At 45.6% G+C, this 27,219-nt stretch overlaps 1 protein-coding gene across 6 annotated transcripts in view; it reads right to left on the reverse strand.

Moving 5' to 3' along the window:
- Nucleotides 1-27,219, reverse strand: part of FRMD5 (FERM domain containing 5) — a 321,532-nt gene that overhangs the window by 37,194 nt on the left and 257,119 nt on the right. For all 6 annotated transcript variants that reach the window (XM_086710563.1, XM_025918907.2, XM_086710562.1 and 3 more), the window contains 3 exons: nt 9,262-9,366; nt 4,575-4,617; nt 4,268-4,346 (listed from right to left, as the gene is read on the reverse strand). In XM_086710563.1, the coding sequence (XP_086566689.1) occupies nt 4,268-4,346; nt 4,575-4,617; nt 9,262-9,366 (227 nt within the window). The remainder of the gene's footprint in view (nt 1-4,267; nt 4,347-4,574; nt 4,618-9,261; nt 9,367-27,219) is intronic.

Genomic DNA, 27,219 nt, shown 5'->3' on the forward strand with positions numbered 1-27,219 from the left:
TTTTGATTCCTTGGTCTGGGGTCAGCAAACTATGGCCTGCCACCAGAGTTTCCAATGAAATAAGGCAAAATTTTAGGGGCACCTGGATGACTCAGTCGGTTAAGCATCTGACTTTAGCTCAGGTCATGAGTGTGAGTCCCGCACAGGGCTCTCTACTGTCAGCATGGAGCCTGCTTCAGATCCTCTGTCCCCTTCTCTCTGTCCCTCCCCCCCTCAAAAAATAAATAAACTTTAAAAAACAAAAAAAAAAATTTATTGGAACGCAGCCATACTCATTCATTTAGGTATCGTCTCTGGCTGTGTTCACACTGCAAAGACAGAACCGAGCAGTTATGACAGAGACCATATGGTACACAATGTCTAAAATACTTACTATTTATAGAAAAAGCTTGCCAGTCCATCTTAGCCTAAGCTAGGCTCAAGTGATATTCATTGAAGGAATAAATGACCTATAAACTCCATTCATGAAGAGATTCATTCATTCCATTAACATTTTTTTTTTTTTTTTGAGCACCTGCTCAAACACATGTCAGGCAGCTTTGTTTCCTTAGAGGGTGGGGCCCCATTTGCACTCAGTTTCTTTCTATTATTTGATCTTTCCAGAGTTCATACACCTGCGGTCCCTGTTAAACGCTAAATCTGGTGCCTAATCCCCATTTTCTCTGCCTTGTCTCTAGCTCAGACAAGAAAATCTATTTATTACTTTACAAAATGACAAAAGAGATTAATCAGGATTTGGCAACTAAATTTATCATCTGGGAAGAGTCCAAGAGATAAATTGAAGCACAGTTCTTTACTTCCTATTTCATCCCCTCCTCTCAGTCTGCCTTTATGGGAATAGCTGAGATGGCATTGAAATTTAGGACCAATATCGCTAGGAAAAAACACACTGACAGCTAAATTGGCTTGGCAGAAAGGTGGCATGGAGGACTTTAAGCCAGGGATGAATTATGGGTAATTAGTGAGGCTGGGGCAGGTACCCACTTTCTCCAGATCAGCAGAGACATGAATGAGGAGAAAGATGCAGCTAATTCCAAGGCCTCCACAGGATGCCTTGGGGAAGGGGAGGCACAAAGACTCTAAATCAGGCCCAGGCATTCTGGGGTTCACACCCCCAACAATGCTTGAAAGATGTATTCTAGGGAAGGAAGGTTGGTGAGGTGGAGAGCATGGGGAAAACAGTCAAGGATGCTCAGCACAGATGTATGCGTAAGCAGGGGAGCTTCAGTGCCTTTGAAGTCGGCTGACTTGGAGAGAGGCCTGGACTTGGTCCCCATGCTGTACCATGAGGACTTGGATGACTGATTACCAGGGATGGCTTTCTCTCTGAATCCTCAAAAGTTAGCTCCTTAAGTGTTAGGATTCTAGCTGGTGGGGGAAAAGGACAGAGGAGGAGTAGGGATTATCAGAAAAGTACCTTTTTCACATCAACAAAGGAGAAAAGCCAGAACTAATTGTACTCGTGTCCCATGCAGAGCCCTTGGTGTGCATGGACCATGTAATCAATCTGGCAGTCTCTGCTCAGTGCAAGCCTTGCTGGCGGGGGCGGGGGTGGGGTGGTGTATTACTAAGTGCAAGATCCCAGTGTAGTGGTCAGTTCTCCCAACAATTCTAGGTGGTAGATGTTACTCTTCTCATTTTATAAATAAGGGGTCTGAAGGTCAGACAGATTAAATATCTTATGTCCAAGGCCACAGAGCCAAGAAGTGACAGAAATAGGATCTGAGCTTCCAGGTCTATGCTTCTTCTTGGGCAGGAGAGTCTGTACATTAGTATTATGTAATAACATTTGACTTAGAAAATTGTGTTAAGAGCTCCTCCTAAGGGCCAAGATAACCATGTGGTTTTGCCCTTTAATCAAATCAGAAAGCCATGTGTCTGCTGTGTTCTTACTGGCAGCTCACTGAGTTGTTAGAATAATCCCTGTCATCCCCCCTGTTGGTCTAGTGAGGTGGAAACCAGACGATCCTGATGTGTGGTGTTGTTAGCAGGCAAGGTGCTGGGTTCTCAAGAAAGGTGTGTTAAATTTGTCCAGACACGTGGACGGGAGTGTGGACTTCTGGGTCGGCCCTGGCACCATCACCTCTTTTGGCAGGAAAGCAGGGAGCAGGGGGAGTGGGGAGGGGCTGGGACAGGCTCAGAGTGAGGTTAATCCTCTGGGGGTCCTGAGCAGGGCAGGCTAGTGCTTTGCCAAAAGTCCTCTCTGTTTAAGTTGTCATTCATAGGGGTTCTACCCTTACTCTCTTGCCTAAAACTACAAGATTTCTCCTGTCATGTGGATGAGCTTGGTTTTCAGAAGCAAAGTAGAGCCACGTCCACTTCCACATGGACAATCAGAACTTGCAGTTCGTTTGTTCCTTCCCTCCTTCCTTTTTTTCTTCCTCCCTCTTCCTTCCTTCCTTCCCTTCCTTCCATCTCTCCCTCCTACCTCCCTTCTTTCCTCTTCTTTTCTTTTCTTTCAAATTTATTTTAGAGAGAGAGTGTAAGTGGGGGAGAGGGGCAGAGGGAAAGAGAGAGTATCTCAAGCAGGCTCCATGCTCAGCACGGAGCCCAATGTGGGGCTTGATCTCACAAACCATGAGATCATGACCTGAGCCAAAATCAAAGGTCAGACGCTTAACTGACCGAGACACCCAGGTGCCCCAAACCTGCAGTTTCTGTGCCCAGTGAGGAGCATGAGGTTTGGTTCTAACTACACATTTCACTGGCCCCAGTGCTTCAAAGTTGGTGCGTACGCACTGCCCCAAACATCCAAAGCAAACAACATTCCTCATGCTTCCAACTCCACTGCAAGACTCCCCCCACCCTCCACTGGGGCCCATGTGAAGAAGCCACTTTTCCTCTCTGACCTACTTCTTTGCTTCCTTTGTATTACTTAGTCCTGTTTTCTTGCCCTCTTCTCTCCCCCTTTCCTCGTTTTCCTTCTCAGAGAAACTTCAGCTCCTTTTATCTGGTATAAAACTAGGGACACGCTCTTCGGAACAGGAAGTGAACATAGGTCCATATTCTTTCTTCCTCCCTTCTTCCCTTCTCTTTCCTTTCTTCGGAATTCCTCCAAGCAGTTCAGGATCTGGAAGTAGATCGCAAGGCCTTATAGGACAGAGTCTATATAACTGGCAACAGCCTCATCCAAATTTCTGTGGTGTCCAAGGTATGGGGAATTGCGGGGAGAGTTGGCAGAGCTGTCTCCTCAGTTCTAGGATTCCCTGGCATCACCTCTTGACTTCAGGCCCCAATCTCTACAAGGTAACATCAACATTTTGCTAATGTCAAAATTAGATATTTCTCATATAAAAGTTAAGGATCCTCGTTACAGAGCATTCCTGGATCTTGGATGTAAGACTTTCAGAGAGAATGTGGCTCATATACACAAAACCCTGGTGAAGATTTGAAGCTCCTATTCATTGACCCTCTTGTAGGATAATGTGGGCACAAAAGTTCTTTCTCATCCTCGAGTGGTGCTGGATGAGATAGGATTCATTCCATGCAGCTGTCTGCCTGCCACAGAGCATGATCCCCACAATGAAGAGTTTATCACGGACCTGATCCATTAGCACACTGGGGGTTTATCCACTTGGATTTAAAATCTTCAGTATTTCCCAGCTTATTTTTCAGTGTCCTACTTCGGCATTTCTCAAGTACATTAGGCCAGTGGAGTCTATTTCAATCCCCTAAAAAAGCAACCTGCCCTCTTGAAAAACATCCATGGGGGCCACATCCTTGGTAAAAGAAAAAAAAAATGCTTTTGATTAAATAGTTACTCCAGATCCCTTTGTTGATGACTAGTTTCTTTTTTTTTTAAGTTTATTTTTATTTATTTTGAGAGAGAGAGAGAGAGAGAGAGCAAGCAAGCAGGGGAAGGGCAGAGAGAAAGAGGGAGAGAGAGAATCCCAAGAAGTCTCTGTGCTGTCAGTGCGGAGCCTGATGCGAGGCTCGATCCCATGAACTGTGAGATCATGACGCGAGCTGATATCAAGAGTCAGATACTTAACTGATTGAGCCACCCAGGCGCCCCTGTAGATGACTAGTTTAAAATGAAGTATACACACTTGTTGAAGAAAAGAAGCTCACTCCATTCCAGTTCTACTGAGGGGGGTGAGTAAAGAAAGCATGTGGAAATGAAATACAGAAGAGGTAAGGTTATATTTAGGAAGATTCCTTGTTCATAAGAGTTAGAAGCTTCCAAAATAGAGGATCTAAGAGGTTTCAGTGCCTCTTTCCTATCCTCCCCAACAGGTCTGAGTGGCTGAGGGAAGTTCAGCCTTACCTGGTTATTTCTTCTTTCAGCGCAGCAGGATCTGCAGGGTAAAACTTCACCCGGAAACACATGGTGAACGGAGGCTGCGCTGCAGAGACAAAGATGTGCCCATTAGGAAACACCCTCCCCAGAGGACGACTGGACTTCCCTCCCCACAGGGACGCACAGCCTTCTGAACCATCCTAAGAGGATCTTCACATATTTAGGGCCAGCTCACAGTCAGAACAGTGGATAGTCACCAAGACTTACTATCAGGGGGAGGTTTTGTCCCACCCTCCTCAGGGGTGAGGCTTCCCATCTTCTCATGAATACTTACATCTCAACTGCTTCACCACAGACTTTGTGAACTCCAACCAATGCTGAAACAGAGAACACAGAAGAAGAAAACACTAATGAGAGAAGCAGTGTCAACTATAACTTGTTTTACCCAATTTCAGTGACTGGACGGATTGTAGCCCAGGCTGAAAGCAGCACAAAAGCTTGTGACATGTAGGCTTGGAGAGTAGAGAGTGATAGGGTTTTCTGAAGTAAGTTCCCCATGGAAGCAGCTGTGAAGGGGGAAGAGTTCCAGCTTCAGATGCCATTTCTGGGCCTCCCCAGCAATGCTGCCTTCCAAAGCAGGGTGCCAAAACTCTGAGCCATATTTCTGGCACAGCAGTAGGCACAAGTGAATGCACGTACGTGTAACGGGGACAAAACCCCACCTGGCTTGGACAGGGAAATGCTGACTTCAGTGGGTTGTGTGTGTTTATATTGTGTGCCAGCTATTTTTTGGCAGAGGTGGGTGGGCAGTAGGGACAGAGGCTACTGGTCATGGCTCTAGAAAGTATTAACAGGTGGAATTTCATACATGGTGAGAAGGCAGGGATGGCTGGTGTATACTCCATCTTTGTTTGAGCAACATCTTGCCAGCCCTTGTGTTACAGCGTACATACTCAGGATTCCTTGGCATCCAGGGATGTTTAAAGTCTCAGTCTCATAAGATAACTAACCACAACCAATGTGTAGGATAGTACTGTGTTTCCCTTGGATTTTCATAGAGGAAGGATATAGTAGAAATACATTTTTTCCCATGGAACTTACGTTTGCAGGAAGGAAGCAGTGAGACCATTCTGTATCTATTTCCCAGTTCTACATAGATGCTTCACACAATGCATTATGGATGCTCGTTGCTTTTATGCTAATCAGGAAACTTGACAGTTTGCAGAGAGCTATGACTGCTGTTAAGTGGGATTTGATTATCTGGAAGTAGACTAAAACCACTAGCCTTAAGCTCTGGGAAGGCAGAAAACTATGTCATCCACCGATGCCTAGGCTAGTGTTCACTGGATAGCCGTCAAACAGACGATGGAAGCCCGTCCACATCTTCCTCTCTTCTGGCTACTTCCATTTAGTGTAACATCTTGGCAGAGTCCTCCCTCTGGCAGGAAAGCAGCCAGGGCCATGCAGACAGCATCCTGGCCTCCTGCGATTCCCAGCTCTCACCTTCTGGGCTGGGCTGTGGGTCATGCAGTTAATGGACCCACTAAGAGCCAGTTCTTCCGTCAGCTCCACATGGATAATCTGGGCTGACATTCTGCTCTCTTGCTTCCTCTGATCTGAGTTCCCACGAGGCTGGCAACTCATTATAGCCACTCAATGTGGTTAAGAGGTCCTTCTCACATTACAAGGCCCACCGCGGCTCGGCTTCACAGGGAAGCAAAGGCAAGAGATGAAATTGCATGGAAACAACTGGGGTTCCAGGCTGAGCCTATGAAGGCAGAGGAGGCCCGTCTGACCGGAGCACATCAGAATTGTGTACGGCAAGAAGAACACAGCAAGTGTCTGGGGCTCAGTAAACAGAATGCCCCCAGGCACCTGACTGATAGATTAAAATAAAGAAACAAAGGAAGACAGAAACTACAAGGAAAGGCTATGAGATGCACTCTCAGCAGAAGGCAGGTGGAGCTGAATAACAAAAAGTCTATTCCTCTTGGCAAGAGCTGAGGAGGACTTCGGTCTGCACTGCAGTGAGGGCTCCAGAAAGGAGAGGCTGGAGGAGACGGGAGAGGGGTGGGAAGGGAGGGGAAAGCCCTCACAGCTTGTCCAAGAGCTTTTGACAGTCTGATAGAGAAATCAGAAAAACCAGGATTCCAAAAATATGGTGATGGTTACAGTTACCTTTTGTAGCAGTCTGGCTAAATCTGGGTCCCAGAATTACTGGCAAACTGATAGATAACATGAGGCTGGGAGCAAGGGTCAGGAGAAGAGAAAAGAAAGTTCAGAGGGGAGTTTCCGTCTGTATTTGGGTCATTGGGACAGTGTGGCACAATCTGCAGGCTCTGGAGGCTTGAAAGGGTGCCTCCACCTTGAAAGGAGAGGCTGAAAGCAGGCTGGGGCCCTGGGCCTGAGCCAGGAATAGGGGAAAGGGGGAGTGAGGGCATCTCCAGGGGGGACCAGGAGAATCCCCAGACCCCCATGGGGACCCGTGCAGAGCAAGCAGTGATGGGGTGAATGTGAGCTTGGGTTCTGCTACCCCAGGGTAGGAGGTTTATTTTAGGACCTCACACCCTAAGAGAGCGGGGAGCTTACCTGCTCTGTCTCTACCATGAGTCAGTAGATCTAGAATGATAATTTTCCCACAGCTCTCAAGCACTCTCTCAAGCCTTAACCCCTGAGCCATCACACAACTTCAGAAACTATCAGGTATGATGAATTCAGCATGGAGCCTTAGAAACCACACAGACTCTGGCATCAGCCAGCTCTGAGATGGAGACTGGCATTGCCATCTGCTTTGGGCAAGTTACTTAACCTGAGATTTTATTTACTCATTCAGAGAATGGATATCTGAATTGTGGATACTCATCTCATCTGTGTTAAGGATTAAAGAACATATGTGAAGCTCTTAGCTCAGTGCCTGATACAACTCGGTGCCCAGTAACATCGGCTGAAAGACCTAGTGCAGAGCCCTGCACACAGTTGCCACTCCATACATGTTAATTTCTCCTCTCCCCCATTTCTTCATATTTCTGTCTCCTCCTGCTTTTGATCTTTATTTACCTCCATATACTCTCTTCTATGTCTCAAGTACATTCTGACCTAACTAGAAAATAATGAGCATGGTACACTTTGTCCTCTTTTCTTCATAAGCTGCTCTCTTTGGGAGACAAAGAGAACTTGGGGTAACCGGCTTTCCTTCTTAAGGAGAAACAGCTCAGACCAAAAAACAAAAACAAGAACAAAAACAAAACAACAACAAGAAAACCCCTTGTAAAAACAGCCCATTATTATATAGTGAATGGACACGTACAGCATGTGAGGACATGTAGCATCCTGGTGTCATGGCACTTTTGGGGTCTTATACTATGGCCCAGAGCTAAGGACAGTATTTAGGTCAAGACAGTAGAGCCTTTATATGGAGAGGGGCTGACCTTGACACTGCTCAAAATTCTGCAGAGCCAGGAGGACCAAAATATGTCAGTCAAGAGGGCAGGACTTGTTGAAGGAAAGGAATACAGTCCTTTGGATTCTTTCCTTAGGCTAATGTGTCCAGTATAAAATTCTAAATGTGACCTGGAGACACAATGGCTCAGAGCATCAAAGAACAAAACAGCACTTGACTCTGGCATGAGGAGGGGCGGATCCATTCATTCGTTATCTGAGGTCCTGGGTACTGCTGGGGGGCTTGTGTCTTCTGGGGTTCCAAGGCCCCCGTGACAACAGAGATGGAGCCCATGTTTGGAACTGTGAAGAAAATCAATGGACTCGTGAAAAGGGGGGGGGCCTCTGGGATTCGTGTTGATAATGTCTTTGGAGGATGGCAGACCAGAGTAGGGGGTGGGCAGGGGTATAGCAAAGGGTGATGCTTCTGTATACTTCCCCACTTCGAGGGGGTGCCGGAGACTATATGCCCACAGAAATGAAAGGGCTGATGAAGAGAAGTTAGAGGAGCTGCAAGTTTCTGCTAGTGGAACATCTGGGCGAGTGGAGGGGAAAATTTTGTCATTATAAACCATTAACCCACACACTCATCATTCCTTCGGCAAATATTTACTGAATATCCACTACATTCTAGGCCCTCTGCTAGTTCTATGGGATATAGTGATGATGAGAGCAAGCCCACACACTCATGGGATTTACATTTTTGCAGGGAACACAGGTTTTCAAACAGGCAGCCACAGCATGGTGTAAATGCTACAACAGGAGTAGTACAGGGCACATGGGGGCACACAGGAACGGCCCCTCGTTCGGAGTGTTGATTAGGGAAGAATCCCTGAAAGAAGTGGGGAAGAAGTGAGGAAGTGAAGAAGAAGTGAGAGTCTAAGCTGGGACACTACATGTGAGGAATTAGCCAGAAGAAAAGCATGGAGTATGGAGACGTGGGGCCAGGGAGAAGAAAAGTTCCAGGCAGGGGGACTGTACAGGTGAAGGCTCTATAAAGAGAGGATGGTGTTGGAGGAAACAGGTCAGGGGAGGTGAAGCTGGAGAGGGAGGCTGGGGCCTGGGGGTAATGGACTTACTTTCCTATCTGTCTGGAATGTGCCCTGTGTCTATAGAGCCATATATGTTGTGTGCATCAGAATGAGTTTGCAAGGCGTTGGAAGGCCCATGTCAGTTCAGTTATCTTTCTGTTCTGCCCCCACTAGATTGGCGTGGCACCTTAGGTGAGACCCTTCCTAACTGGAACAGGGTGGTTCAGCTCGTTTACTAGAAAGCAGGCAGGAGAGGCTCAGCCTGTGACCTATGCTCCAAGATCATGACCCAGCCCAGCTGCTCTGCCTCCAACTGGACAACTGGGCAAATCACTTCAACCCTCTGGGCTGCCATTTCAGCATCTGTGAAACAACGGGCCACACTAGGTGAGCTTCCATATCTAATACGGTGATCTGAAGAGATGACACCCAACTGCAGGGCCCGGTTGGTCCCTGACTCTTGAGGCTAAAATCATGAGTATGAGTGGCAGTTCAAGGACTCAGCCTACTGACAAATCCTCTCCTCCATTTGTGCTTTGAATATTGACTTACCCGCTGCTTATCTGGGTCCACAAAGCGGATCCCAAAATAGTCTTTCTCAAGAAGGTTCAGGTGGTGGCAAAGAAGGTCAAACAGGTACTGGCCTTTGGCATCTCTCTGCAAAGAAAGCAAGCTCCATTGAGAAATGATAGTACTTCTTCAGTGTAACTGTGTTTTGATTGTCATTAAAGATCATCTAGGGGCACCTGGCTGGCTCAGTTGGTAGAGCATCCGATTTTTGATCTCAGGATCGAGAGTTCAAGCCCTATGTTGGGCCTAGAGATTACTTAAAAAAAATCATCTACAAGTTGGATGAGGATGTGAAAAGGGCATGTGTCTGTAATGATGTCCTCCATATTGTGATGTGTTAGATAGTCTCTAGAGTTCTGAAGCTCTTAGCACCTAGAAGGAGCCGAAGAGCCCTTCCTTCCACAAAGATGTCACAGAAGTCAGAGGAGAGTCAGGGAAGCCCAGTTCCAATCTCAATGCACAAAGCTTTCCTGAACAAGTGGGAGCAGGGAAAGTCAGTGTGGAATACACAGAGTCCAGCTGGCCCTGCCTCTAAAGTAGATCTTGAATCCACCCACTTCTCTCCATCCCTATTACCAACTTCATGGTCAAGCCACCACCATCTCTCAATGTGCTCTCTCCACACAGCACAGTGATTGTGATTTAGACAAGCTACCTTTTTTTGCTGAATATGTAACAAAGGCATACCAATATATTCAAACATACAAAAGGAGACACTGTGAAGAGTAGGCCTCCTGTCCACCCTGTGTCTCAGTTTCCCTCCCCAGAAGCAACTCCTTGTGTTGCTCCTTACCAGCTCCTTGTATATCCTTTTTAAAAAATATTTTTGAGAGAGAGAGACAGAGACAGAGAGAGAGAGAGAGAGAGAGAGACGGAAAGAGAGTGCAAGCAGAGCAATGGCAGAGAGAGAAGAAGAGACAGAATGTGAAGCAGGCTCCAGGCTGTGAGCTATCAGCACAGAGCCTGATGTGGGTCGTCAACCCATGAGCCATGAGATCATGACCTGAGCCAAAGTTGGACACTCAACTGACTGAGCCACCCAGGTGCCTCTCCTTGTGTATACTTAACGTAGGATTTTACACTTTTATACACAGGCAAGCCTATATATATATATATATATATATATATACATATATATATATATGTATATATATATATATGTATATATATATATATGTATATATATATATATGTATATATATATATATATGTATATATATACGTATATATATATACACACACACACACACATATATATATATATATATATATATATATATATATAATCACTTTCAAAAATATAGTGGCAGTATATTTTATGCTGTATTCTATTTCTTGTTTTTTTGCTTCTTAGGGTATCCTGTGAATCTTTCTCTGGCAGTACATACAGACCTGCCTCATAGTCTTTAACTGCTACAGACCACTGGGATGAACCTATATGTATTTGACCCGGCCCCATATCAATGGAATTTGTTTCTAATCTGCTATTACAAACAACGAGGCAGTGAGTACACAGTGATCTTTAATCAGGTTGCCACTCTTGCTTAACACAGTCAGTGGCTTCCCATTGCTCTCAGAATAAAACCTAAACTCTGACCACAGGCCCTATACACCCTAGTTCTTACCTCCTGTGAACTCCTCCCAAATCCTTCTTCTCACTGCTCTCTGGCCACGGCCTTTCTTCCTGATGCTCCAAGGATTTTCCCCGTGTCTCCATATGCTCTCTGCCTGGACTGCAGCTCTTCCAATGGTTATTCCTTCCCTCCTTGAGGTTTCGGCTCTAATGTCCTTTCTCTAGAGAGGTCTTTCCCCTACAGAAGGGCCTCTCCCAGTTACCATCTCATTTATCCTGTTTATTCCCTTCATGAGACTTACAACAATCTGTAATTATCTTATTGATTTACTTGTTTATTATCTGCTCCCCTTCTAGACTGTCATTTTCATGAAGGCAGGAGCTGTCCCCCAGAACCTAGCTGGTGGCTAGGTCCTCAACAATTATTCACTAAATAAGCTAATGACTGAAGGACTAGAAGGTAGGGGGTTGGCTAAATTTTTCACAAAACGTGAGGAAATTAGGCCATTTCTAAACCTTTAACTTCTCCTTCAGGGACATGCCTCAGTATCCGGGATGAGCTGGGAGCAGAATGACTTGTGGAAAACTGTCAGAATATCTGCAGCTCTGCAGGATGGCAGTCTCTAGGCCTATCCCTAGGGGTCTCTGCAGCTCAGCTCAGACGGTGGCCTCTGGTGGGACTGTGTCTCATTTTGCATCCAAAACCAAGGTCATCTTATAAGATCCAAAGTATCTCACCTGTGTAAAGGCCAAAGGGCCCAGTACTGCTCCAAGAAAGGGCAGACCTTTATGACCTCCACGCAATGTTTACTTCTCACCTCTTCCCCTTCCGCTGGCTCATCCTATACTTTCCAGGAGAAGTAGGGCAGGAGATCAGTTCTCTCAGCAAATATCTTAAGAAGCTTATCCTTGTAGGATTGGAAGGAAGAGAGAGTGGACAGCTCAACAAAGGAAGGCTGTACCAGGTGGGCATCTCCCCACCTTTTCTGCTGGCCCTGCACTCCTTCCTAACACAGTCCCAAAGCAGCCACCCCGATTCTTACACCCTTTGATTTCTCACCAAAAAGAGCTACTCTCAAGGCAGACTTATGAATCATGCTGGGATCTTTGGGTGGTGCGCTACAAACCAGGTCTTTCAAAAGACTCTATCAACAACAGTCTTTTGGGGCAAGGGCTGCCAATGATTTCCTCATTTACACCCCAGAGTGTGGGGAGAGCTTAAACTCTTTCCTAAAATTCTTCTGGGAGGAGAGGAAATATGTTTAACTCTATTCCAAGTGGCATGTCCTGTACTATTATCTCTCTCAGAGCAATTGAAATGGAATATTAAGAAACAGTGGTATACTGTGATTATTTTTCTCCACACATTTTACTTTGCACCAAATGGCTACTTCCTGGTGGTCAGCTCAGGTGAGTTTTAGTGGCTAAAGGAGTTCACTTCCATCTGTACAGCAACCATATTAGCAGGGGCCTGGGGCAGCCATGGGGAGAATGTGCTTGTGTGATAGAAATCAAAAGAACTTTTAAATATTTTTTATAAAGTATTTATTATTTATTTATTTATTTATTTATTTATTTTTATTATTTTTTTTTTAATTTTTTTTTTCAACGTTTATTTATTTTTGGGACAGAGAGAGACAGAGCATGAATGGGGGAGGGGCAGAGAGAGAGGGAGACACAGAATCGGAAACAGGCTCCAGGCTCTGAGCCATCAGCCCAGAGCCTGACGCGGGGCTCGAATTCACGGACCGCGAGATCGTGACCTGGCTGAAGTCGGACGCTTAACCGACTGCGCCACCCAGGCGCCCCTAAAGTATTTATTATTAATTAATTAATTAATTTATTTACAAGAGAGAAAGAGTATGTGCAAGCAGGGGGAAAGGGGCAGAGGGATAGAGAGATAGAGAGAGAGAGAGAGAGGGAGAGAGAGAATCCCAAGTGGGCTCCATGCTTAGCACAGAGCCCAATGCAGGGCTCAATCCCACGACCCTTGGATCATGACCTGAGCCAAAACCAAGAGTCAGACACTCAACCAACTGAACCACCCAGGCGCCCCAAATCACAAGAACTTTTAACAAGAATCATGTCTTCCATGAAAACAACTGGTTCTTATGAGTTGGCAGCTTGAATACACTGGTAGGGACCTTAGGTGGCAAGAACTTTAAATTCAATAGATCCAAACTCAGAGATCTCCATTTCACAGGAAAGAAAAAAAAGCAAGAATAGCTTTTCTCATCAGATAATTATGAAAAAGAAATCCTAGTATACCTCCCTTATCTCCAGAGAAAAGGATCTTGCTCTTGTTATTTTCCAGCATCTGGTGAGACCCCTACTCCTGGCCATGAAGTCAGAATTCCTTCAGGTTCCCATTTACCAGTGGTAGATGCATGGGTTTGAGCTACAAAGCTCTTATGATGACTAATGAAGAAAATCATCTTCCTTTGCTGTTTCTCCAAGGCCAGAGGGTAGGAGGTTAGGGGAATGGAACAGAGTTCCTTGTTATGGCAGAATTCCATGAAGTTCAATTCCCAGCAGAAACACAAAGGCAGAATCAACTCAGAGCACTGCTGGGGCATCTTTCACAGAGGGTTGCAACCTGCCCCTCTCTTGGAGCACTCACGCCAGTGGCTGGCAGAGTGGCCTGAGGTGGCCTTTGGGTAGAGAGTCACATTCAGCTGAACCACCATGGTGGGCTCTCTACAATAAGCCATTGGCAGGGGCAAGTTTAAGAATTTTAAATTTTCTGGCCTTGTACTTTCAGATGCCAGCCAGCTGTTTCCTAGAATGCTTTTTGATCACCCTGCACTAGGTCTGGGGCTTTCTGGAATATTCTGTGGCAGCCAAGTCTTCTTTTTTTTTTTTTTTTAATTTTTTTCAACGTTTATTTATTTTTGGGACAGAGAGAGACAGAGCATGAACGGGGGAGGGTCAGAGAGAGAGGGAGACACAGAATCGGAAACAGGCTCCAGGCTCTGAGCCATCAGCCCAGAGCCCGACGCGGGGCTTGAACTCACGGACCGCGAGATCGTGACCTGGCTGAAGTCGGACGCTTAACCGACTGCACCACCCAGGCGCCCCCCAAGTCTTCTCTTTTGATGAGATGGCAAAGTCCAGTGAGTTCTGTCTTCTTTTCCCTTTGCCTGCAGTGGCCCTGACGCTACAAGCTAAACTGTGTATTGTGTGCTTAATGTTGTGCCATTGATTAAGCTGGAGAAACAGGCACTTGCGTTGACAGGTGATTACTGTTTAGTCACAAAGTCAGGGCTCCAAGCCTGAGGAAGTTTATCTTCAGGACATGTGAGCTGAGGTAGAGCACCCAAATCCTGCTAAACCTCTGAGTTTATTCTCTTCCCAAAGATATTATTGGGTTAAAATAACTTACTCAGCATCCATTTAAAAAATAAATTTGTATTTTGTAAACCACAATAGTACCTATTTGAAAATAATACTAGCAGTACTTGAAAATAATAGCGCATATACACGCAACCCATTTACGCTCTCTGAATGGTGTGCTGAATGATTGATGAATCCCTTAGAATCATCCTGCAACTCTGAGGTTGGGAGAATTCATATTCTTGCTCTTTCCTGGAGTGCCTGGCTTTTATTCTCTATTCTTTAGGGAAGAGACTGAGGCAGCATGCAGTGGGCCAGTGACCTAAACTATTCAAGGTTAATTGACTTTTCTGACTCATAATCCATAAGTTTGGACAGGAGAGCAGCTTTATTTTTTTATTAAAATTTTTTTCATTTTTTAATTTATTTGAGAGAGAAAGCATGAGCAGGGGAGAGGGGCAGAGAGAGAGAGAGAGAGAGAGAGAGAGAGAGAGAGAGAAAGAATGCCAAGCAGGCTTCACACTCAGTGTGGAGCCCAATGCAGGGCTTGAGCCCACAACCCTGGAACCATGACCTGAGTCAAAATCAAGTCAGACACTCAACTGACTGAGCCACCCAGACACCCTGAGAGCACCTTTATTTTAACCCATCATGTGGTCAATCCCAGGGACTCTGGCATAGTGCACCCTGATCAGAGCGGCTGACATGTAGAACCGCCGCCACCCCCCCCACCCCCCCCCCCACCCCCACCCCCCCGCCATTAGGCCTCACCTCATTGAATCGGCCTACTTGTAAGGCAGGGAGATTTTAAGTGTGAGCTATGTGAGTCTTGAGTCTTGAAGAGAGCAAGAGCGATCATAACTCAGACCCTGGACCACGTGCTATTAAACAAGAGCTGGCCATGGTTTCATGGGCCTGTAGAGAAGGCAGAGGTGAGATGGAGAGGAGTAGGCAGTGGGCACACGCGGTCCAAAACCACAAGAACCCAGTGGTGTCGAGAGGCCACGCCAAGGAAAGGGGTGCCTAGAGGAGTGGGTAACAGCTGCACTTGGTCTTCAGGGAAGTGACAGGGAAGGGTGAGGCAGCAGGGATTGGATGGCATTGCAGCCTCTGTTCTAGCTTAACTTTATATTTAAATTTCTTGTAGGCCAAAGAAAGACTGCTTTCTTTATCAGTGTCCTCTGAAGGCATGTGTGTGTCGAGGTCTGCCAGGTTCGGGGGCAGATGATGTGTACTGCACTTTAATGTCACAAAGGAACAGCCACATCAGCTCATCTTCTCAGGGCCACGGCATGAATAAACTGAGCCAAAAAGTGTGAACCAATTACTGGGGTACAGTCCTGCCCTTGTGTTCACACATTACACCCAGTCCAGCTTTCTGCTGGAGGGAGGATAAGGGGTCCAAGTGCTAACAGCAGGGCCCCAGATTTCTTAACCTCAGCATCTTCCACTCTAATTTACATTTTCTTTGAAGGGAAGGAACCCCTGCTGAGCTCCTGGCTCTGGAGCCCACTTTTCTTCCTTAGTCGTAAACCAACAAAATCTGTCCAGGACCTGCTGAGGCTGCAGCTAGAAAAGCAGCCAAGCTCACTCTGGAAGAAGATGCAGGAGCTCATTCCAGGGAGAAATGCAGCCATACCGTCAGAGAGGTTGCCCCCAATGCAGCAGAGCCAGCAGTGAGCCCCACTTGGGCATGCTTTCGGCACGCTTTCGGCACCTTATTCTCAGAGGAGACAGACTCCGGAACTCGGGAGTTAGGCCAGGAGGGATGGGGCCCATGAAAACAGTAAGCATCCATATTGGAGCATCAGGAGCCATGTGGCCAGGGGAGCCATGTGTCCATGTGGCTCCTGGGGGAGAGGCCAAACCCCAAGTGGAGGAAATCAGAGTTCAAAAGGAGAGAACAAGTGCTCATCCTGACTCCTGCAGCCACTGACCTCACTTAATTCTTAATAAACATTCTTAATAAACTTCCTGCCTCAATACCACCTCCCCCACATTCCACATGCAAACTGAGGGAGTCAGGGTGATTTTTACAATGCCAATAGATAGCTGTAGGTTCAGATACCAGGCATGGTGCCTCGGGGAACCCTGTTGGCTGTCCTTGCTTGGGTCAGAATACTGGCTTCACTCATCGCCACATGGTAGGGTAAGCAGAGGACATGCACACGGGGTGGGGAAAACACATTCAGTCTGGAGCATGGAGGTCACTGTATGCAAGCAAATGTCATGGGAATGACTCTGTCAGCACAGATGGCCAAACCAGACTCAACAAGATCAATTAAGACCCTCTGAGCAGAACCTTCAAAACCTGCTGTTGTACAGTTTGTAAGTGCAGGACTAACAAGAGGGCTAGACTTATCATCATCAATGATGATGCTTCATGAGTCAAGGCATTCTCATGTCTCTGTGGGTTCCTTGTGCCCAGTGAAGTTCTTGGAAAGGAAAAAAACTCTGAGCTGGGCCTGAAGAAAAGCGAATTCATCTGCCTTTCCCACAGTGAGACCACTCTTACAGTAATGTGACTCTTAGAGGCATCAATGTTTCTTGCTATCGATTGAATAAATTTTGGTTGTATTTTTCCAGCCAGTGCTGAATATCTCAGTAGACTAGTCATGTCACAGCTGCAGAATTACTGAAACCTCAGCCAGGCTTGTTAGAAAAAAGCTCAGTATTTTGTATTTTTGTACTTTGTACTTCTCTCTTACATACACACACACACACACACACCCTCGTACAACTATGCCTCTCATAAAACGTTGCTTCAGATAACTTGTAAAGAAAGCCCAGCATTTTGGGGCAGACAGACCCTTCCTTGCTTCCAACCCTAAAGACAGCTTAACAAACAACTCATTTATTATGTCCGCACTCCCTCTCTTTTGCAAAGGGCAAATGCACATGCTGTTTGGCAAATCTGGGCATCTCTGGGGTTGTAGGGAGTGGCCTGGGTGGCCAGGGTCAGGAGAAATATGGCAAGCTCAGCAATCTAACTGATTCTCCTAACCCTGTAGCAATTCCTTCAATTTCCCTCTCAGCAGAAAACTGTTTATTTGTCTGTACCAACAAGCATGATGGATTCTGAGCTGGATGGAGTCTATAAACGAAAGAGGCCAGGATTTCTGAATCTTGGTGCAGTCTCCCTTTCAATTATCCTCTGGGTCACTCATGTTCCTTAGAAGTTGAGATGGAGGCAAAGGGAGCAAAGAGGGGAAGGGCTCTGGAGATGAGCACGAGGCTTGGAGTCAAGGCCCTGCTCTGCCACTTCTCAGCTTGTGACCTTACCAAGACCTGTCCCCTAATCTGTCTAAACTTTTCTTTATCTATAAAACAAGGTTAATACTGCATCTCTCAAGGGATTATTGGGAGGCTTAAAACAAGAGACATAATTTACATAAAAACTCTGTGTATTTTTCCTACCAAATTCCTCTGCTTCCTGTGACCTCTCCTTTCTTTAGGCTGAGAGGGCTTGAATGTGACAAAGCCTCAGGAATGATACACTGCACTCATGCAACAGAAGCCAGCCTTCCCTGGATGAGAACGTTCGGGTGGGTTCTGGCTATACATCCACCTGGGCAGTGTCCCCTAGCTTATGAGGATGGCCACCATTTAGGAAATCCGTACCACAGGACTCTCAAAGCATGGATTTGCATTTTCTCCATACCCCAAGGCCCTTTTACCAAGACTAGGTCAGAAGAAGAGTAGAAAATATCAAATATATGCTATCAACCCAAATCCCTCAGGGGCCTGGCAGTTTCTACTCAGTGCCATGGAGACAAAGGCAGAGCTTAGGTCATGCTGTTGATGTGTTCCTAACACTCGGGAAGGAGGAGCTGAGTGAGGTGGGGGATAAGATACGACATAATTCCAATAGCCACTGTACCTTTTAATGCCTGGGCATTAATTAGAACAAAAAGAGAAAAAATTTGGCAAAATATATTTCATTAAATTAACCCAGAGCCTCTATCTCAAAAAACTAACTGGTTCTCTCTGGCATTAAAGCCAGGGGAGCTAACTGCTGTGTCAGACTCTTCCCCTTGGAATCCTCACGTGACTGCCCCATCTGTGGGCATGTAAAGGGGGAGGGTTGGACAAGTAGAGCCCATAGCTCTCTGACTGGAGTCCCGAGTTCCCCAGAGCTCACTTAGCCACTCCTCGCCACTGGCTTTTCCAGCTAGGACAGACAGGGCAGGCTCATACCTCTCCTGAGAAGGACAGCCAGGGCCTCCCTTGAAAGATCCCTCATCATGGCAGTGAGAACTCTGAGGTAGGGTTCCAGGGCCTAACTCTTGGTCTGTGGTCTCACTGATGGCACAGAGCCACATCTAGGAGTGTCTTCCTTCCCAGCACCGAGTGGAAACAACCTCATTGGAACAACACAACTGGGCATCTCGGGGGGAGGAGACAGCCGGGGCCAGGGGCCAAATAGATGGCAAAGAGATGGTTTACTGTACAAGTGCTGAGGGCTGGGAAAGCAACACAACAAACCTCAATTCTCCTAACAGTGGCTGTCCCCATGGCAGAGGGGGATGAGGGGGCAAAGTAGGAGGTAGATGGCTAGCTCATGTAAAACTAGGGTTTCCTTAATAAACAACAAATTCAGGGGCGCCTGGGTGGCTCAGTCGGTTGAGCGTCCAACTTCGGCCTAGGTCATGATCTCACCGTTCCCAAGCTCGGGCCCCACGTCAGTCTCTATGCTGACGGCTCAGAGCCTGGAGCCTGTTTCAGATTCCGTGTGTCCCTCTCTCTCTCTGCCCTTCCCCCACTCGCACTCTGTCTCTCTCAAAAATAAAATATTAAAAAAAATTTTTTTTTAAATAAACAACAATTTCAGAACCATACCATGCTCTAAACTAGCAGTTCTTTTTTTTTTTTTTAATTTTTTTTTTCAACGTTTATTTATTTTTTTTTGGGACAGAGAGAGACAGAGCATGAACGGGGGAGGGGCAGAGAGAGAGGGAGACACAGAATCGGAAACAGGCTCCAGGTTCTGAGCCATCAGCCCAGAGCCTGACGCGGGGCTCGAACTCACGGACCGCGAGATCGTGACCTGGCTGAAGTCGGACGCTTAACCGACTGCGCCACCCAGGCGCCCCTAAACTAGCAGTTCTCAAACCTAAGCCTGCATCAGGATTGCATGGAGGGTCGTTAAAACATAATGCTGGGCCGCTCTCCTAGAGCTGCTGGTTCCATGGGTCTGGAGTGCAGCCTGATAATGTACATTTCTAACATGTTCCCAGGTGATGCCACTTGGGGCTGTGGGTTGGGTATCAGTGGACAAGATCAACCCCTCTCTAGCACCTACCTGTTGGTCCCAAGCAGCTCTGGGAGCAAAGACTGCAGGGATGAGGGAGGAAAAGGAGATATTTGAACTCTATCATGGCCCAGCTCTGGCAGCCCAGTTCACACCTGTATTCAGCCCTCATGGCATCACATACCAACAGTAGCAACTTGAGAGCATTAGGCTTACAAGTTAAATGCTACAGAGAACTCAGCTCCTTCCTGCCAGGTTTTCAAATTCTGCCTTTCATGACAGTGGTCAGTTGCCAAATTCTGCCTACAAAGTTCAAGTCCCCAATTACCATGTACTTTCAACGGCTAAGTAGCTCAAAACTCACTGCACTTTTGCCATGAACTAGATCATCGCAAATTAAAGCTGGCAGTTATCCTCAAACCTAATTCAGAGAACAAGCCTCTTCCCTACTGTCATTGGCAGGGAGTCTGTTTCAGAACATTTCTCCTCCTGGCCTCTAGGGTCTCTATGAGGTGGGCTGGGAGCTGTCCCAGACCTATGCTGCTGCCTTCCCTCTGTTCCTGTGCTCCTCTGGTTTCCCAGTCAGACTTGCATCTTGGCTGCCATGACCAGCCTTCTTCCTCTCTCCCAGGAGAGGATCCAGCTGGCCCTCCATAATGGGTGGGGAAATGAGCGGGTATAGAAAATGTGCCCTGAAGTTGCTATTCCATGCCAAGGAGGCAAGTCTTCTGTGTTCAGCATTGATCAGGGAGTTTGGGGCAGGGGGGAAGTGATGGGAGAAAGGAAAGGCAAATTCTTGGGCAAGTTATTTCTCTCTCTGAGCCTTAGTTTCCCTCTGTGTAAATGATCCCACGTCCCCTTATTGTGCCCCACTTCTCTGATTCTGTTATCAGTTGGCCAGAGTAATGACATTCCAGGTCCATCTTCTCTTAAATGAGGATAAAAAAAAGTTTAACAAAAAAGGCTAATCACACAGCTTTAGAAGGTAGAGGTTTAACACATTTATTACTAGTTTAATTAATTAAAAAAACTCAAGGCTGTTGCTCAGTAAATGGAAAGAGTAACTAAACAGAATTCATTCAATTCCAGAAACTGCCTCAAGCAGGCCTGAGACAGTGAAGGCCACTGTGTGAAACTATTATCTTGCAATGAGTCTGGTCATTTTATTTTCCACTGTGAGTGATGGGAAAATCCTGTTAGATCATCCAGTGCACAGCTCTGGCCTCACACAGTGAGAGCTGTTGCACAGTCTTCTCAGAATGGATCCTGAGACTCTCCCTCCCTCTCCTCTCCTAGCCTGCTGTTTCCTAGACTACAACCAAAGTGGCAGTGGGGCCCCTGAATTTCTACATGCCAGGGCCTTAGGGGTGACCATCTGGCTATTTTATTTGCACAGCCCTGCATGTAAGATGAACTCTTCAACTGTCCAATAAGGAAGGGATCGGGATTGGCAGAGATGGGAATGAGCTGACAAAGTTCCCTTCCAGCCTCATCCTGTCCTGTCCTAAGTTCACTCAGAGGCAGAGCCTCTGAACCTGGGCTAAGTAAAAGCTAAGGGTGGACCTTGAGGCAAGTGCCCTTGGGTCCGTGAACTTAGTTTCCTGAGGGTTCTCCCAGATGTAATACTTCAGTGGCTGAACAGCAACAGGTGCCTTTTGGTCTATAAGTAATTCTTGGGCTTGGACATGTATCTGCTAACATTCACTGGGGGATGACTGGACCCCAGGGCATCAGGTAGAACCATGGTCCAGGCCTTGCAGTGAGATGCAGAAAACAAGCAGAGGAGGTAAGTCTTCTGGAAGTGTTACTGCTCCTTCAGCAGTTTTTTGGCCTGAAGAGTAGGGCTGAGGGCAGGGGAGGCAAGATCCTTGAGCCCAGCGGCAACTCCAGGGCCTCTGGCACCTCCCTGTCATCTCTGTGCCTCTGCACAGCCAGGCCACCAATACTTAGACAAAGGGTCCCCTGAGGGCTGCACAGCAACATTGGTTGAGATGTCACTACTGAAAAAATCTTGCACATCTGCTGCAAGCTGAATATTTGTAATTTGAAGGCCAAACAATGGATGACAAGCCATCAGGACAAACACTCTGTTCAATATATATCTATTGAGGGCTCCCCCTGGGCCAGGCACTGCTTGAGCATTCCCAGGGTTGCAGAGGTACGGGGTTTAAGGACATGAAAAAGTGACCTGGACAAAGCCATCTTCTTTCCTCTAATTTCATGGCACTCACTCCCTGTACCACTGACCTGTCCTACCACCGCCCCTTCCATCTTCAGGTCCACATTCGTCTCCATTACCAGGAGAGATGGACATGTGGGATCCAGTATTTGTGCTCATGGTGCACAGATCAGTGCCTTGCATGTGATCCTCAGGAAGTGTTTGTTGGTTAACTACTACATGATACGACTAGGTTGATAGCTCCTCCCTCCTGGGTCAACCCGTAGTACCTGCTGAGATCTGGGTAGAAAAGAACAGAGAAGGACCATGTTGGGGTGAGACTGTTCCTGGAGATGGAGTCCCTGTTCAAAGTAGAGTCTCACTTAACCCTAGAAATTCTCTGCAGGATTGGCCTTCCAGATATTACCTTCTGTCTAGTTTTCTGATTCTAACTCCATGGGCTGTACCTGAGTGGGCCAAGGGACTCCCAACCTCAATGCCACTGGGCACCAGAAAGGTGCCTACAGTACAGTCCAGCTCCAAAATAACCGTTTAGGCCACCTCCACACAGTCATTAGAAAAGAAAACACGGGTCTGCTTCCAGGAAGGTCTCTAGCTGGGTCCTTGCCAGGGAAAAGGGAAGGGAATTAAAAGTTCAATACTGGGGAAAGACTAATCACCACATCTGCTTAATTATATTGATGTGAATGTCATAGCCAAGTTCTTTTTAGGGAGTTGATGTTGGAAAACATTTACATGCTCCTGGCCTCATGTGGAATAAGATTTAAGGTGTTTTTAACCTCTGGAAATTATCAAATGCCTTCCTATGGCAAATTCCACATGTCTCTAGGAATTTCCTCATTCCCTTACAGTTTTTCTGATAGTTTTCCTGTCTTTCTAAAATATTTCCTGACACCCGGCTAAGGTGCCACAGGATCTTCTTTGGGCTCCAGCACCTTAGACCAATGAGTAATTAATAACACAGGATTGGATACCTGCCCCATCACTTGTCACAGGTCAGATTCCTTAGGAAGTAGAGACTCTGGAATAAAGTTTAGCATGCAGGACATTTTTAAGAAGTGCTATTGGGATCAATGTCCCTAGAAAGCAGTGGAGGAGGGCTGGATTATGCAGAGGAAGAAGATGAGCTGTGATGCAGGCCTCATGTCAACCTGGCTGAACTATGGGGAGCTCTGGAATTAGAGTAGTCCTTCAGAGTTATTTCAAGTTGAGTCAGAATAGCCAGGCTTTTATACCCCTGCCTCAAGCAGTTACTGGATGTGGACCATTGTCAGTAGCACTCCTAGGGGGACCGGGTGGGAAATCAGAGTCCATCACATCACTCTCAACACAAAGCCAAAATCATAACCACCATTTCCAAAGAGCCTACCACGTTCAAAGCATTCTACCAGCATTATCTCTAATGCTAACAATTCCCTAAGGAAGGTTTCTATTAACACCATTTTACAAAAGAGAAAACTAAGTCTGAGTAGAGTTACATGACGCATCTAAGGCCAAACAACTGGAATGTGGGACTCAGACCAAGGCCTGCCTTCCCCCACAGTTCACACTCTTCCCATTATGCTAAACCCCTCATCCTTTGATTTTCCAATATGGTCCCTGTGGAAGCAACCTACAACTCTACCGTTCTATGCAGCTTTGGGTTAGATTTATAATCCTCTGACTATATATCTAAATGTGTAGTTAAGCCCATTACTTGCATTCTTTTCTGAATTCTTTGAATCTCTTAGACCTGGGCACTATTGGCTCACTTCAATCAGAAAACCGCTTCTGTTGGAAAAAGTATAGATGCTGGGCTTCTTCATGAGGGCACACAAAAGGGGAAATCCTCAAAACAAACAGGAAAACAGTAACACAGTCAACAATATTTGAAGACGATGAAGAAGAAATAAGCTGCATTTAAAGCCAGATTTTTTTTTCTTTTAGATTTTTTTTTTTGGATTAAAACACTTCTAAATCCTAGAAATTGGTAACCATCCCAAACCCCATAGGCTGGGGAATTGAGGTAGGATTCGGGTGTAACATGAGAGATCATATGCACTCTTTCTATACCCCCAAAGGCTATTATCAACTGTTCTTCCTTTGTACATTCCAGATATCCTTAATCTTCAGCAAGACGTACACAGGCCAGAGAAAATCATCAGCTCATAAAAAGAAAAGCTGCTGCTTCAGCAAAACAATGCATCATTGCAAGTTTATTTGGCCCCGTGGGTCTTTCTCTCTAGGTAGAGTGTGTTATATATTTTCTCTGGGGCGCTCTTTTCAATCTGTCAAAGATGCTTACTCAGAAAAGTGTGTGACATCAAACCGTGTTAGAGACAGAGTCAATGGACTGGGCTCTGGAGCAGCCTCCTCAGTGTATTTAAGTCCTCCCTACATTCGAAGTAAGAATTCTTTTAAGGCCATCTTACACCTATTCTTCCTGACCAGGGAGACTCTAGAGACAGAGTGATGGGATGATTTCCTCAATTTTCCATTAATTTTTTTAAACTTAAAAAAAAATGTTTATTTATTTTTTAGAGAGAGAGACCGAGTGTAAGCAGGGGGAGGGGCAGAGAGAGAGGGAGACACAGAATCTGAAGCAGGCTCCAGGCTCTGAGCTGTCAGCACAGAGCTGGACACGGGGCTTGAACTCGCAAACTGTGAGCCAAAGTCAGCTGCTTAACCGAGTGAGCCACTCAGATGCCCCAATTTTCCATTAATTAAAGGTGAACCTTATTTTTGGGTAGAGGAGCATCTCTCACAAGTTACAATGGGATAACATATGCCATCACAGAGCTATGTACAAAGTACAGGGATGATCTGGTGGATGAGACTACCAGAAAGGAAATGATTTACAAATTGAAGTTGAAGGATGCATAGAAGTTGCCAGCCTAGGAGTGGGATACCACAGAGGGAACAGTTCAGAGCAGGGTGTGTTCCAGGAATTTCAACTAACTGTACTGGTACAAGGAGGTCTGTTGCAGGAGATCAATATGGAGAGGCAGACAAGGGCCAGGTGCTGAATGGCCGTGTATGTCATTCCAAGGACTTTATTCTGTAAGTGATGGCAAGGGGTGGCAAGATTTTCAGTGGGAAAAAGACTTGAGTAGATTTCATGTTGGCAGAGGAGGACTGGAAGACATTAAGACCAGAAGTAGGGAGACTAGTTGGAAAATCACTGTAGCAATCCAAATGAGCTCTGATGGACACACAAACTAAGATAACAGCAAGGAGGATAAAATGTGATGGATTAAATACATTTTTAGGTAGCAGAATAAATGGTGTTTAAGTGACCAATTTGAAGAAGAATGTGAATGAGAAACAGATGACAATTTCCGCAATTTCAATTCAGCAAGGAGGCTGGGAGAACAGGTTGAAAGGCTATCTTTATAAATTGAGCATTATCATGATGACTTTGGTGAATGGGTCATTAATTCTTTTAAGGCTCTGACTACTGAGGTAATTAAGGATATAATTAAGATTTCTTAGATCAGTCATTACATTGATTTATTTTTAGAGCACAGTGTTTTGGCAAATCTTGTCTTTTAAAAAACTGTTTGTCAGAATACATTTCTTTCTTGTAAGTACCACAGATGAATTTAATTATCAAAGCACAGAAACCATATGTGTGTAAATATTAGAGGCTTGTAGATTTCTGTGTCTCTCTCTCTCTTTTTTAAGTAGGCTTCATGCCCTGCACAGAGCCCAACATGGGCCTTAAACTCATGATCCTGAGATCAAGACCATGGAGGCAGGGTGGGAGGGACAGGGACCTTGTCTTACATTTTTTGGTATGCCTTATCCTTGAAACATAGTGGGCACTTGACAAATGAATCCTGCTGAAATAAACGTTGAAAAATAAAAGTAGTGAAGTAGATCTACTAACAAATCCCATTCTAGCTGCCCTCTTCCCAGACTGGCCAGCCGAAATGAAACTAATTCTGCACACAAAACACTATGGAGCTGCTGTTGTTGCCCTAGCAGCTCAGACTCAGAGCTAACTTTCTGTTATATATTGGTGATTTGTATACTGGTGATTGCTTTCACACCAAGCAGAGTCAATGTCAGGCACAGGAAATACATCTGAAAGTTTAGTCCATCAGCAGATTTGCAGGCAATATTTTTTCAATTCTAAGAATCGTATTCAAGAAATATATTAAGACAACTATTGGCACTCATATTTATCATCCAATTAAACATGACAGCCACAAAATGTTTTCCCTTTAAGTTGACTCTCAAATACTTCATTTGCATTTTCTCTAACTCAGGAATATTGTTAGGAAAAGCCAGGATTTCTGGTATAGGGGTGAGGGGTGTGTGTTTGAGGGGTGAGGGATGACTCATCTTCGGTTCTTCTGAGTTGACTGAAATATTTTAAATTAATCATCTCTGATCTGTCATTAAGGGATTTATCCATATGCTTTTTACAAATTATAGTTGCTAGGAATTTACAATTTAAGAATTTATGAGGGTCAAGAACGTGGAATTTCAACTAATATCTTTTTTTTTTTTAAATTTTTTTTTCAACGTTTATTTATTTTTGGGACAGAGAGAGACAGAGCATGAACGGGGGAGGGGCAGAGAGAGAGGGAGACACAGAATCGGAAACAGGCTCCAGGCTCTGAGCCATCAGCCCAGAGCCTGACGCGGGGCTCGAACTCACGGACCGCGAGATCGTGACCTGGCTGAAGTCGGACGCTTAACCGACTGCGCCACCCAGGCGCCCCTCAACTAATATCTTTAGTGATAGCCTCAAAGACAAGAGTCCCTCACATCTACTGCTTCTATCTTCTAGAGCAGTTTGGTACAAGGGCTACTGCTGAGATGTAGACATTTCCAAATGCAGCAACTCTGAAACTCATTATGAGTTTTAACAACTTGCTTTTCAGAGTCTATGGGGCTTTGACAATCTAAATTTAGGTCTGCTTAATGGAATGGCTTTGCTTTAGAAAACAGATTTTTTTCAAGGGCTTTAGAACCCTATTCTCCCAAAATTCATTTAACCTTACTCATTTGGAACAATGGAAGGAGGGGGAAGGGACAGGAGAGGGACAGGATTACATAGTGCTGTCTTAATTTTAAATGTTTACAATGAAATGAAATTTTTTGTTACTTTCAATGAAAACATATACAAAAGTGAAAATATAAATGAGTCATGAGTAATTAGATATCCATTATCATGACACACAATTCACTTTCATGAATAAGTGTTCTATAAGATAAAGTGTACTTTAATATTTAAGGATTAGTTAGGCCCAGAACTTGAAGTTGTAGATACTTCACAATACTTTTTATTCACCTGTTTCCTGGGTAAAATAGTACTCCACCCCCACGCCCCCCCTGCCCAATTCATGTCTGCCCTAGAATGCCGCAATGTGACTTTACTTGGAAATAAGGTTTTTGTAGATGTAACTGGTTAAGATGAGGCCACCCTGGATTAGGGTGGGCCTAAATCAAATGGGTAGTGTCCTCATAAGAAGGCACATGGAGACAGACACATACAGATGGAAAAGCCACATGAAGATGGAGGCAAAGGCAGGCAGGATGCACAGGTCAAGAAATGACAAGGGTTGCCGATAACCACTAGAAGCTAGGAAGAGGCAGGAAGGATTCTTCCCTAGA

The sequence above is a fragment of the Puma concolor genome, chromosome B3 (assembly GCF_028749965.1).
Source record: "Puma concolor isolate L17-30 chromosome B3, mPumCon1.1.hap2, whole genome shotgun sequence".
In the NCBI taxonomy this organism is placed as follows: domain Eukaryota; kingdom Metazoa; phylum Chordata; class Mammalia; order Carnivora; family Felidae; genus Puma; species Puma concolor.